This window comes from Amblyomma mixtum, chromosome 9, assembly GCF_055824585.1.
Source record: "Amblyomma mixtum isolate Tamu chromosome 9, ASM5582458v1, whole genome shotgun sequence".
NCBI classification, from domain to species: Eukaryota; Metazoa; Arthropoda; class Arachnida; order Ixodida; family Ixodidae; genus Amblyomma; species Amblyomma mixtum.
Genome location: NC_143020.1, coordinates 99,297,603 through 99,311,303, shown reverse-complemented (window position 1 = coordinate 99,311,303; position 13,701 = coordinate 99,297,603). Strand labels below are relative to the sequence as shown.

The 13,701-nt window shown below is 48.9% G+C and overlaps 1 protein-coding gene across 1 annotated transcript in view; it reads right to left on the bottom strand.

Annotated features, from left to right (window-relative positions):
- Stip1 (Stress-induced phosphoprotein 1) overlaps positions 1–13,701 on the bottom strand; it is a 33,429-nt gene that overhangs the window by 4,924 nt on the left and 14,804 nt on the right. Inside the window, exons 5-7 of the mRNA XM_089560896.1 lie at positions 11,558–11,719; positions 6,468–6,571; positions 2,204–2,367 (exon numbers count right to left, since the gene is read on the bottom strand). Coding sequence (XP_089417022.1) covers positions 2,204–2,367; positions 6,468–6,571; positions 11,558–11,719 — 430 coding nt within the window. The remainder of the gene's footprint in view (positions 1–2,203; positions 2,368–6,467; positions 6,572–11,557; positions 11,720–13,701) is intronic.

Here is a 13,701-nt window from a genome sequence, read left to right as displayed (position 1 = left end):
ACAACGAAACAAACTGGCGTTAAGTTGCAGCAGAACCCCGAGAACAGAATTACAGCTGACACAAATTTTGGTAGAATAAAAGTCCGTGAAATCCGGTGGCCAAAGTGCACTGTATACAATATGCAAAATGTTGGTGCAATTTCCGTGCCACCACTACAGATGATGCGCTCCACATCAAGATGATACAGTCGACGACCGATTTTTCGGACTCTCTAGGGACCGCGAAAACAACCGAAAAATCGGGCAGTCCGGAAAATCAAATTTCACCGAAAAAACCACGAACTTATTACCACTATGCCGGAGAAAGCGGCCAATTGTATTGCACACGTTCTAAAGCTCCTCATGACTATATTTCGCCGCGCGAAATAACGTATATATGCGTATAAGGGCCGCACTTTTTTTTTTTTCAGATTCGAGGGCCAATTTTTGGGGTGCGGCCCATACACGCGATGTGCGAAAAAAAATTTTTTTAAAGTAAAAACACACCAACCAGGGAATGAGCGACATTTATTCTATGTTCAATCGTCACTCGCAAAGTATTTAGACTCCTGAGCTGGTGCTGCGCTCTGGTGCACGCTCATGCCAAAAGAAGCCGTGCAGCATGTCCGCTGTCAACGCGTAGCCGTTGTTCCGGAATTCCATCACATAGAGGAGCAGCTCTTCTTCCAGTTCAGGAAACTCGCACGGCTTGCCTCGGAAAGCGCGCTTTTTGCAGCTTGTTTCTCTTTTGGTTGCACCATCATCGGACGCACTTCGCGGCCACGTCGAATTTCCTGCCCGCCGCATGCTTACCGACCGCGTTCGAGAGCTAACTCCCAGCCGTGTAGCTTAAGGTGCTTGCCCATCGCGGCACGCGAAAGCCACTATCACGGCGAACGCGCTAACATGCATGCTAACACACCACGAAAGGCTGGAGCTGGCGATACTGATGCCGATGTGAACAGCGGAAAATCGCGAAGGAGAAAAAAGTTGATGATAATGATCACGGCGCCATCCATAGACGGCACTTGGAAGCTCCAGTGCGCGTGCGTGGCCTCCGCGAACGGCGCAGCGCCGGAGCAGATCGCGGCCGCGATATGATCCGGCGGCGCGCCCGAAGTGCGCTTCGATCGCGGAGGCCACGGCGTGCGCGTAGCCTCCGCGATCGTATTCGCGTTCCGTGTTCGGGACCAAAGACTCGGCACAGATGAGTTCCGTGAACTCAGACTACGGTTCAAGTTCGTGCGGCGGAGGACAGTACGAATTCGAAAACACGCGAGCGCAATGTGCCGACTCGCGCAGAATTTCAGCGTCGCAAGAGGCTCCCTTTAAGCTTGAATTTCGTGTTGTTTGATCAAGTTTTCGATCTCTCCTGCAGTCTGAATTAATGAGGTTCCACTGTACACATTATATGGCGGCTTGGGTACTGGCGGCGAGTGCGAACGAGGTCCGAAAAATCGAGTGGTCAGTTGCGGTGCGTCCGAAATTTCAAGCGCTCTTACGCATTGGCTCTATGGGCCATGTCGCGGTGCCGCGAAAAAGTCAGAATAATCAAGCATGTCCGAAAAATCAGGCGTCCGAATTTTCGGTCGTCGACTGTATATGAACGCAAGACCGACGACAGCACCTGATTTGACTGAGCGACACCCTCGCATCGGGAACACAGCAATCGCCAGTCGCACAGTTTGCACCGAGAGCAGCGTAGCCATAAGTCCCTTCAATTGTCAGCAGATTTACAAATACTTTTCCCTGGCTTCCAGCATGCAGATTTTAAGGTGAAAGCCTTTAGTGCCTCATCGTTGTTGACGGCTGTCAGCAGGGGTGTCACGCTTTTCGGTTGGTCGAAATGGTTATGACGTCAGAGTGCGCGGATTCGAAGTAATGAGGTCACTCACGGATGCCTGACGCCCCCTTTTGGAGCAGACGACAACTAATAAAATAGTTGTCGTCCGCTCCGACAGGGGGCGCAAGGCGTCCGTGGGTGACCACATTACATACCTCATCACTGCGAACAGAGCCATGGATACAACCGAACTCATCGAAGCAGAGAGAGAGTCGTGCTAAAGAAGCAGTCAAAGTGCGTAGTTGTAATGTGTAGTCAAATAAAGCACTAGTACAGCACAAACAGTCTCGCAGTCAATGCCAAACAGTGCGCCAGGAAAGCCTTTTGCCTTGGAGCACTTAAGAGAGCCAAAGTGCCCCCTGAAAACACGAGAGTGCTCACTCTTGCAATGCCTTGGGATCGCTCTGCATCTGTTCGAGGATGATCCGCATGGCAGGGTCGCCCAGGATCTTCTGCACCTCGGGGTCCGCCATGGCGCGCTTCCGGACCTCCTCCGGATCCGCGTCCGACGCCATCAGGCACCGCTTGTACCCGTCCACAGCATCCTGCCAAGCGGGGAGAGCGCGAAAAACAGTCAACAAACAAACACACAAACAACAGCACCAAGGACAGGCTGCAGAAAAGTTGCACCCAACTCCCCAGTTTAGGGCCAAATGAAGAAAACGGTGGCACATCACCAAGATATCCGTTAACGGCAGAGGGCAACATGAGATACACAACGCTGAGCTAGCTGTGTTCACAGTGGCTGGCTGTAAAGTAAAACATATTTTGACGCTGCTACTGCGTCGAGACAGCACACTGATTTGACACTTTTTGGCACAGCCAAGCAATTTTCAGCTTTTAAAGCGGCCGTATGGGTAGGAAAGAACTTCACACAAAAAAAAAAAGCTTTCCCTCAATTTCTGCAGCCCTTTGCAGCTCTTTGCGGCCGAAAATTGGTCAAAAAATCGCATTTTCAAACTTTTCATTTTCGCGATCCTGAGGTGATTGCGCAGCTATCTACAAATTTTCGTTGAAAAATACCGCCTAATTCATGAGTTATAGCGTTCCAAAGACGTGAAACCGCGCGCGCGGCCCTTTAAATTGAGGTCTAATCGCACCGAACTTTGACTGCCCGCAGTTCGAAAAATACGCGCTCCGCCGGCGCCATTTTGGTTTCGTTTGAAAGGTCTCGATTCAGGCTATTTCCATACTCCGGTTGGCAACTATGAGCAAGCCCAAGCAGCGGCAAACAAAGAAACAAAATTGAGCAAAACGCGCTCTGCTATTGGTACTCAAAATCACGTGACCAAAATGGCGACTTTTGGTTGGTTGACGGCGTCGACCGTTTGCAGCCCGGCGCCATTTTGTGTGGGTCGGGCAGTCCCACTGTCACGGCGAAGTGAGGTTTGTGGGGCGCTAAGTGCGAAATATTTCAATTTACGCAAGTCTTATACCCCTGTCACACGGGTACTTTCGATGCTCATTGAACTCGATCGGCATCGAGATTTTCGAGCACGCTTGAAGCATCCGGTGCTACACGGGCATTTTCAATGCTCCTTGAGAAGTTTCCCTCATGTGTGTTAGGTGGCGCCAAATGTTCCTCTAACAGCCATAACAAGGTGATGTCCGGCAACATTGTGCAGTCGGGGCCAGCGGCAGCCAAATCCGTAGCCAGACGTGCGACGCTCCTCTGTACCTCTGCTGTTGTGCGATGCCGAGGGTCCGCAAGGCCTCCGCGATTTCTGCGTAGCCTACGGCGTTTCTCTTCTGGCGCCGCAAATTATCTAGGCGGTCTAGCCAGCAGTCGATGAGAGCGGCTGTCTCGCGCTCGCTCCATAGTTTGCGCGTCGACTATAGTTCACTATAGCGTCGACGAACGGAGGACGCCATCTTTGTTGTTTACATGACGGCGAAGCTAGGAGCGGGGTGTCGAGATTATTTATAAATATGTTTGCATATAAGCAGGCATAGTGCCTGAAAATGTTCTGTCTTGCATTATATTCAATTACAACAACAACAGTTGTAGTTTTGTTTTGTCAACTAATGTTTATTTTTATAGCTTCGTGAGTGCGAGAGTGCTTTCGATTGTGCTTGGAACCTCAAGCACGCTTGAGGGACCGGCATCGAGTCAAGCAGGATCGAGCTCGATTGCGCTTGAAAGTGGCCGTGTGACAACCGTCGATCTGCATTGAGTTCGATGAGCATTGACTCAATGAGGATCGAAAGTGCCCGTGTGACAGGGGTATTAGTCTAAAAGCACTAAAAGATATTGATCCGAAGCGCGCTGGGAACGCTGTATCGTTGCATCCTTGTGTCTACATTCAGCAGCCACGCTCCACGACAGTCCCAGTCCGATAACGCCGTAACCGGCGATGCGATGCTTAGCTGCGATGCTTAGAGTGACAGCGAGGATTGAACACTCATCCTGAGGGAGCGAAAGGTATAGATAGGAAGCGCGTTGTGTACGCTGCATCGTCGCATCCCGTTATCTATAATCAGCCATGCGGCGCCGACCCGTTATCTACAATCAGCAATAAAGCGCCACGCTTCGTGATGACCTGATAACCGCGACGACCGCGAGGAGTGATCGGGGCGATTCCTGCCCCGTACAGACAGCGTAATCATGACTGTGCTGATGAAAAAGCGATACCTAAGCAGCTTCCATTGACAGCCAGCAACGGCGCGAAACGGCGTCCCTCAAAGCGCAGATGGGAAACCTTGACGAAATAAACTTGCTTCTCAATGTTTTGGGGGGCAAGATGAGCAAAGAGCACGTATCGTTTGTTAGGGGCTGACTGCAATCACAGCGCCGTTGTGAGGTAGAATCGCGCGCTGCAGCTTGGGGGAGGTCACAGTGCAAAGGCACTCCTCCAAACAATGCCATCTATTCGCCGGCAATTTGCTTGTTGCAACCGCAGTTATGTCGACGGGAAGTGGTGCTTTTAGATCAGAAACCAGCCAGAACTCACTTCAGTGATTTCTAGTTACCCTTAGTGCCACAAAAATATGCCAAAAACGTTTTTTTTTCGATTTCTCAAAACTGAAATTTTGGCATGCACAGAATTTTGGAGGAGCGATATCTCCAATTCTATATTAGCTATTACTACAATTCTTTTTGTGCTAGAAAGATAAATGCACAGGTTGTGCAATAAGGCTAAATTTAAACTACTGCTTCCTCAGGAAAATTTTGGAAATAAATCGTTTGTCTGAGTAGTCAAAATGAGCTTTTTCTCTGTAATGTTTGACCAGCTGTAACTTTCGTCCAAGTCGTCCTAAAATGCTCATTTATGCCTTATTGCACTCCTTGGTGATTCTAGATCATTTATAGATAGTAATCTTCTCCACAAGGTCTTATGTTAATTAACCAAACTTCCTCCAAACAAAAGACATATTTTTCATGATAAATACAAAACTTACTGCTGCAGGGGGAAACTGTTTGCAGTTTTAGAATCAGCACATGAAAATGTACAAACAGTGAAAATTTGGTGTAAATCTGTCCATAAATAAAAAAAATAGTTCTAAGAGGGGTGTCCCTCCTTAAAGGAGCCCTAACTTTTGGGTGCGTGTTTTCTTCATCGTTATGATGCATAAGGCATTGTTATACATGGATTACCACGTAGTATTGCTAAATAATTGATAATTGAATTTCTTTCTTGTGTTGTTTCGGTTTTGGATTCAACAGCCACTATGACATCAAAGTGTGGTTACAGGTCAGGTGAGGCATGAAAAAACAGCAATCCAAGCGCTGCTTCTACATTCGTTGTCTTTCCGGCTCTTGGGGAAGGCTGGCTTCAGCACTGTAGTGAATTAAAACGATGAAGCCACGATTATATTGCAGTTTTTCCATGCCTCACCTGACATATAACGCCTGTTCGATCTCACAGCCATCGCTCGGCTGTTGAAACCGAAACAGAAACAGAGTGATAGAAAAATTCGATTATAAATTAATTTCCAGTCGTCGGCGAATACCACATACTGTATAAACGCGTGTAAGGGCCGCACCCGTGTATGGGCCGCACACCGTTTTCCCGAAGGAAATGTTTAAAAAAAATACTAAATCCGTGTAAGGGCCGCACCCGAACTTTCCACGACCCAGGCGGGAATAGCCTTCTAAATGCACGCGCCGTGGCCCCCACGATCGGCTCCAGCTGCGAACAACGGTGCGCTCGATCGCGGAGGCCAAGCATGCGCACAAGAGGTTCCAAAAACCGTCCATGGATGGCGCCCGAGGCCGCAGCCATCATCAAGTTACTTTTTTAGTTTAGGCCACGTATAAATAGCAATTAGCTTAATGAGCTGCAGTGTAAGATACTGTGATCTTTTACTCTCGACGTAGTATGTCAGGATGACATGCCTTTAGAGAAAAACGAAGAATGTCATCGGGTATGGGAACTCTCTAGCTATCAATCCATGTCAATAAAAACAACAAAATGCTATGAGAAAGTTGATTGAAGCTGCATAAGAAATTACCTAATTACTTTCTAGTCTTTGTAAGGTTTAAGACCAGCAGCTCAATTATGATTACATATTTGGAATCAGAACAGAAAAATGCATCTGTGTGCAAAATTTCATCAGATTCTAGCCATAAATAAAAGGTTAGTTTTAAGACCCTCGTCCCCCCTTAAGAAAACGACAACAACAAGTGAGTGAACAAAGTGCGCACCTGGTTGTTGGGATCGATCTCGATGGCCTTCTGGAATGCTGTGAGTGCCTTGGAGTGCTCCTTCATCGCCATGAGGGCCATTCCTTTCCGCACGTATCCTTTCACTGCAATCACAGGCAGAAAAAAGGGAATTATTGGCCCCACTGTTTCTGCAACTGCTGCAGGGAGACATTAGTCTGTGCTAATTAATGCCCACTCTGGCGAAGTGATGAGATGGTGATGAATTTCAAGACCGGTCCCCGCGCTACAAGGCTGTACAAAGAAATCTCTACATCCGCCACCTCCTCTCAGGGCACCGGGTTGATGACATCCTAGTCAAAATCAAGAGCAAGAAATGGGCTTGGGCAGGGCACGTAATGCGAAGGCAAGATAACCGCTGGTCCTTAAGGGTAACGGAGCGGATTCCAAGAGAAGGCAAGCGTAGCAGGGGACGGCAGAAAGTCAGGTGGGCGGATGAGATTGAGAAGTCTGCGGGGATACGGTGGCCGGAACTGGCAAAGCGCAGGGTTAATTGGAGAGACATGGGAGAGACCTTTCAGTAGGTGTAGTCAGGCTGATGATGATGACACATCAACAGCAACACCTCAGACTGCTGAACACGCACGCAGTTTCCACACGACCCATAAGGTGGTGCTCTTTAACACAAGTTTGAGGGAAGCAGCAGTAGATGAAGTTGCAACAAATCAGTGCATAAAAGATATTTAGCTACAATAATGGCCGACTGACCCATTAACCATAACAAAAACTGCGCCCCTCGCTTGACAGGGAACAAGCAATGCAGCCGGAGGGTGTAGGCAGCACCTGGCGAATTAAAAGCTTGGTTTGGGCTTCGTGGTCAAGCGTATCACAGTGAGGCGGCGTGAACAGACATGCGAAACACAGTATCCCAAGAAAACAACCAGGAGAACGGGAACTGGAACTAGTATAAACATTTACTCCAAGAAGAGTTGCCATCTGAGGATGATGACTTCTTGTATCTGCCACCCTTCCTTCATTTTGTTCGCTTTCTTGATTGTGCTTGTTTTCCATCACCCGTGTAAATGCTGCATTCTTCTCAAAATAAATGTTGGCAGTTTCTATGCCATCCTGTTGGTTCCTGTTCTTTCTGTTACTGCCTTGTCCAATCTCATTCTAAATACACTCTCAACCTAAAATTCTTAAAAACGGTGATGTTCAAGGCAAACATGCCAGTCAGGAGGTCGCGTGCTGGAACCCATCCTAGCAAAGTCTGATGACGTCACATGAATAAGCTCTATACTCCATTCACAGTGCGTATCACCTGTGATAAAGTTAAACGTGGTACAGTTGAACCTCGTTAAAAGTGGTATGACTGTCACACTTGTTTGGCTGCCCTGTCTACACCAGTAAGTGGACTTATTTTGTAACAGGCACTGGGTGTATAAATGGTTCGGTTATAAGCATAGGCACACTCACTCACGACTGCGCTCGCGTCGCCCATGTCTGAGAGTGTGAGAGAGTGATCGTGAGTGGATGCAAGTCGACGTGAGTGGATGTGAGTGGTTTGGTTTATGGGGTTTAACGTCCCAAAGCGACTAAGGCTATGAGAGATGCCGTAGTGGAGGGCTCCGGAAATTTCGACCACCTGGGGTTCTTTAACGTGCACTGACATCGCACAGTACACGGGCCTCTAGAATTTCTCCCCCAAAGAAATTCAACCGCCGTGGCCGGGATCGAACCCGCGTCTTTCGGGTCAGCAGCCGAGAACCATAACCACTGAGCCACCTCGGCGGCTCGTGGATGTGAGTGGTCGTGGGTGAACACAATAGCAAAGTTTGCCGTGTGCTTTTTTTGTGACAACGGTATCCACTTAGCTATTTTCATGTTGTTGAAAGCTGAGGGGGGACAAACAGTCACTTCCGATGGTGCTCAAGGTTGCAGTAGCATAACCGAACACAGCATTGGATGACTGAAGAAGAGGATGCCGCTAATACGGGAACAGCAATCTTTCGCTCCTGTTCACCATAGTCAAAAGGTGACGAGGAGAGAACAAGAGAGTGAGGGCAGAGGCAAGCGGGGGGGGGGGGGGGGGGGGGGGAATAGGGGAGCCCCAATAGAACTTCTTATAAACAGGTCAAAGGGGGTCAGCATAATGAACATCGGACTGTGCTTGTAGAACAAGAGCGGAAGATTGAACTCCCCCATGTTCTCCCCAGAGTCCAAAAATACGGTTTCTTAGAGGGCCGTGAAAAGGCTCCCGCCTGCAATGTACAGGGAACGACAACACCCGTAATTTGGGCTGCTGCAGGCTGCCCTGGCAAGTCAACTGCATACAAGTTTCTGCTGCATGTGTGCAAGGTGTGGTCCTGATATGTGGTGCCCAATCTTCGGTACAGGGCAAGTGAAATGCGATGTCATTTTACCTCGGTGTTTTCAATATTGCAAAGTGGAATAACTTCTGTTTGCACACTCCGATTTCAGCAATTCTAACCACACTGATATCTGGGCAACACGAGGAATCCTTTGAACCAACCAGACACTACGATTTCCTCCAAGAACTTCTCGATAGGGCATTTTTCCAGTAACGTCCTACTGTTTCTGAAGGACATGCACTGCAAAATGACCGACATGTCAGCTGCATATGGGAGAATAATTAGCTCCAATGTTAGCACGCAGATAGGCGTACGTGGTCTCTGCATGCACTGGCCTCAAGCAAGAACACCGCATCGGTTTCTCAGGCCTCCTTTAGACAGGGATAATGTGCAGTGCAGACAACGTACCGCATGGCAGGCATGTCCACAGATAGGTCATGCATACTTGCTGTGGCTAGACGAAGTCAGCCCTGCTTTTAACTAAGCTGTAAAGTAAGTCCAAGAGGCTATCGTAAAGGGATTGAAAATGGCCACCCTTTGGATCGGCTTTCCATGAGGCAAACCGCTACTTGCGGCCTATTCCAGCCATTTCCCTTTTTGTGAGGAACTCACTCAGTCTTTACAAAACTGGCCTTGATTTCCCACGCCGTGAAAAGTATTCTAATGATCACGTGCTTCCAATGTGGTCATGCCGACTCATTACTGATATTTAGACACCGTCCAAGGCCACTTTCAAGGCGAACTCATTACTGTTACTCAGACATTGTTCCTTGGCTGATGCTAAACAGGTACTCATCGTCTCGGCAGCAAGTGTGGGAGCACACGTACTTAACATTGGTTCAGGCAAAGGAAGATTCATGATAAGTAAGTGACCAATTCCTTCTGAGCATCGAAACAGTGAAAACTGGCCAAAAAGCCTGACACAGAGCCCCGGGCAGCTCACCACCACATCTTTGCCACCTGGGCTATGCTAGGGGAGCCTCGAGCATCGTTGGCCACGGCAGTGAATCTCTCGCTCCCTCCTTTATCAGCAAACAATGAAACAGGCAGTTTATGTGAATGAGTGAGTAGATGTAAAGTGAGCGGGCATGAGCATGAGTGAGTGGTCACAAGTACGAGTGGTTATGAGTGTGAGTGGCCATGAGTGCAAGTGGTAATGAATGCGAGTGAGTGGTTGCAAGTGCAAGTGGTGATGTGGCACCATCATTTGCAAACTGCGGTCGCACCCATGCTCGAAAGAGACTGCAAGGCATGGCAGGTGGTTGCTATTATAACCACAACTAATAACTAATACAATGGTCCAGCTAGCTGCGAAACATTGATGAGGGACTTCTTAAATGTCAGTGCTCTATAAGGGGCTTCCAAGCTACTGATGGGAGTACGGGCATGTGTGTGCAGTGTCTGCACACACAGAACCGGAGGTGCGTGCAGAAGCTCAAAGCTGAAAAAAGGGTCAACAGCCAGCAGTCTGCATGGCCCACCAACAAGCAATCCTCTGCCAGCTGCAACGTACGACCCTCACCATCGCGCTGCAGTCTGATTTCAGCACCGTGTACTGATAGCCGATTTGCACCATCTGCACTCCTGGTTTCGTAGCTTGGTGAATGCATGCCAGCAGAGGCCTGAGAGAATTAACTCACAACAGGATGCGAGAAGAGTCCGTTTCCCAAGGACAAACCTAGAGGGGGAACATGCTGGAAGACACGGGCTTGCAAACCTTCCGTCCACTACCTGCCCCTCGGATAACAGTTGCCATGGCTGCCTTATCAATGTGACTGCACACCCTAAGCGGGCACACTCTTCTTCAGCTGTTTCATATGCTGCCACACCTCTACACAAGGCTCCTTTCATTATAACTACAAAGCGCCCAGTTAGCATAATGGAATTCACTCTGCAAAATACCAACACCTGAGAGAAGACTTAAATTTTCGCTCCTCACAATCAGTACACTGAAAATTCTGATACTCTGCTTATCTCGGAAGTCCATTTAACTTGAGATATGTCTGTTCTTCTAAACTTCTAGCTGCCAAAGTCCGACAGTACATTTCTACAGCAAACCACTGCAAAAAAAAAAAAGCCAGCCAACGTGTGGAGCTGCGACGCAGTGGAAGAATGCATGAACAGCAGGAACACCAAGGTGAGCGGATGAAAGTAAACAGCTACTTCTACCTTTCGCTAATAAACTGGAGCGGCATGCTTAAGAGTCTTCTTTTAGAGGTGAAAGTCTCAGTCACTGGGCGAGAGCATGGATAAGTAAATAAAGAAAGCATGGAACCCTGTTTACAAAGGCCCTCTCATGTGAAGAGAAAAAACAGCACTCCAGAGAATGCCATTGTAACGGAGCTCAACTGTAATATTTGTCATTTCTCGATAATGTAGCTAGAGAAACTGCCTTTTTGTAAACTACTTATCAAAGCAGGTTGAAAGCGTCTGCTGGCAGAGATTCAGGCGGCATGCCGAAAGAAAAGCCATGCAAAAGCGAACCCTAATGACAAAACAACCAGAAATTTGAATGCCCATAATGCCACATTAGCAGGTGTGATGGAGTAGACCCAAAAGTTGCTCTTGACTTCTTCGCATTTGCACGCAGTTTTATCAGCTTGGAGATTTTAAAAATCACAAAATTAGTTGGAACTTCATTGCCCTGCAACCATATTTCCTTCAAATCTTCCAGTTCTTTGCACTTCCCCAATGAAGGCACCACTAGTGATAACATCCTGGAAGTTCATAGCCTGAGCACAACGGGAAGAAAGAACGCACGGAAGTCGGGGTCCAGGCGGATGCACTCCTCGCAGTCCTTGAGGGCCAGCTGGAACTCGGCCAGCTTCTGGTAGCAGGCCGCTCGGTTGCTGTACAGCCGGGCGTCGTCCGGGTTGCGCTTGATCGCCTCTGTGTAGTGGCGCACCGCCGAGGGGTAGTCGCCTGCGCATGCACACAACCGGAGCAGCTTCATCATCGTCAAGCCATGGAAACCACATATAGCAGTTGCCATAGTTTCCTTATCCCCAGGGTTGGGGCGAGTCTCCTGAATGGACCAACACAGTTCACAAACATACAGGGCGCTTGCGGACACTGGAGCCAGGTGGGGGGGGGGGTATTAAGACGTTTTCACCATACTGGAGAACTATTAGCGGAGACATATACTGGTTTACCAGGTGCCAGCTGCGCTCGTGCAGTAGCATCCCCCCGTCCACCCTGGTCACTGCGCGTATGCAGGACGTGTCCAGTAAACTGGTACAGTCGAACCCGGATATATCGAATTCGAAGGGGATCGGAAAATAGTTCGATATAGCGAAAATTCGATATACAGATATAGGCTAAAACTGCACTCCCGATCATAACAAATTGTGGCTTACCGTTTGGAACAGCCGCGAATCGCATAGTATGGGCGCGCAATGTGAAAGCGCTTTATTTCGCGGGGAAAAAAAATCACTAATTTGGGCTGCTTTTTCCCCTGGGAAACGAAGTTCAAAACACTGGCCTCGATCTTCTCGAGACTGTCCAGGTGCGAGAGCACAGTCCCTTCCATTTCGCCGCAACAGCGCCGAATCAGGCTAACGCTGACGCCAGTTCAGTGGCTGCGCACGGACGCGTTTCTTCGACAACACAGTTGCCCTCGTCGTCGCTGGAGTCGGCGTCTTGAACGCCAGCTACCGCTTGAACTTCGCTGTCAGCGTTAAAGTCCTCAACAGTCACTTCGGACGGAACGGCGCCGAGAAAATTGGACAAAGTCGCGAAACGCGTCGTCCAAGCACTCATCGTCATCTAAATCTTCCGGACATTCATCTCCGGCCACTTCGAGGCCTGCCTTGCCAAAACAGTTGGCTACTGGGGCCTGCTTCACGTCGCGCGTTGAAACACAGGCACACACACAAAAAAAAACACGCGAGGCGCAGATGGAAAGATAAGAGCGAAGCCTATGCGAGCGGCAGTCAACCCGGCTGCGAAGGAACGACAGAGGGAAAGGAAAGAGCAGGGAGAAAGATCGGCGCTCTGGGCTTCGTTTTTTTTTTTTTTTTTTTCTGAGCTCTCTCTTTTCCCCAGACCCACGATGTGCCCACGAGCGACCGTTTTCTCTCTCTCTCTTTCCCCAAGAAGCGTGGTCGCCGCGCGTCTCCATGCGGCGCTCTCTCTTCGCTGATCTCCAATGACCTTGACGGAGCACACGCCGGCGGTACAGGAGGCGAGGAGGAGCGGGAAAGCTCGCGCCGGTGGGGCGCAAAAACGGGGAACAAAAAAAAAAAAAATGGCCCTGCGCCTGCTGACTGCGGAAATGTTCTCCGCTGAGGCGGCTGAGGACCGGAGAGGAATGTCTTTGGGGAAAGCGCACCTTCCAGGGGCGCGGCGCGGCGTTCGATATATATCTAATGTCCGGCGAAAATGGAATTCGATATACAACGCAACTGTCCTATACTTTTACATAGTATTTTCAAGGGGGTAATCTGTGTGTTCGATATAGCCAATAATTCGAAATATGCGGGTTCGATATATCCGGGTTCGACTGTATACGTTTCGGTACGCTAATACCGTCCATTGTCAGTGCCTTCCTCTGCTAGGGTGCCGTGGTTCACTTATCGTGCCATTTGAGAACTGCCTTCCATGTTGAGCTGTTCACTCAGGCTGTCTAGTTTGACGGACTGCATTTGCGAGCAAGTGTAGCACACGCAGCAGCGTATCCCAATACGTGCAAAACCCGTCCGATTTGCAAGACCACTCAGCTGACTGAGTGCTCAGAAATTGTGTCCAGAGTACGCCCGGCATCACAACACACATGTATCGCAACGCTTTTTTTTTTTTTTTTCAAAAAAGATGAAGTTCCGTAATGATGTTGCATAATTTGTCGCACTTTTCTTAAAAAGTTCTTGCCAGCTATTTGCAAACAGTCGCCTAAATACGCGCACTGT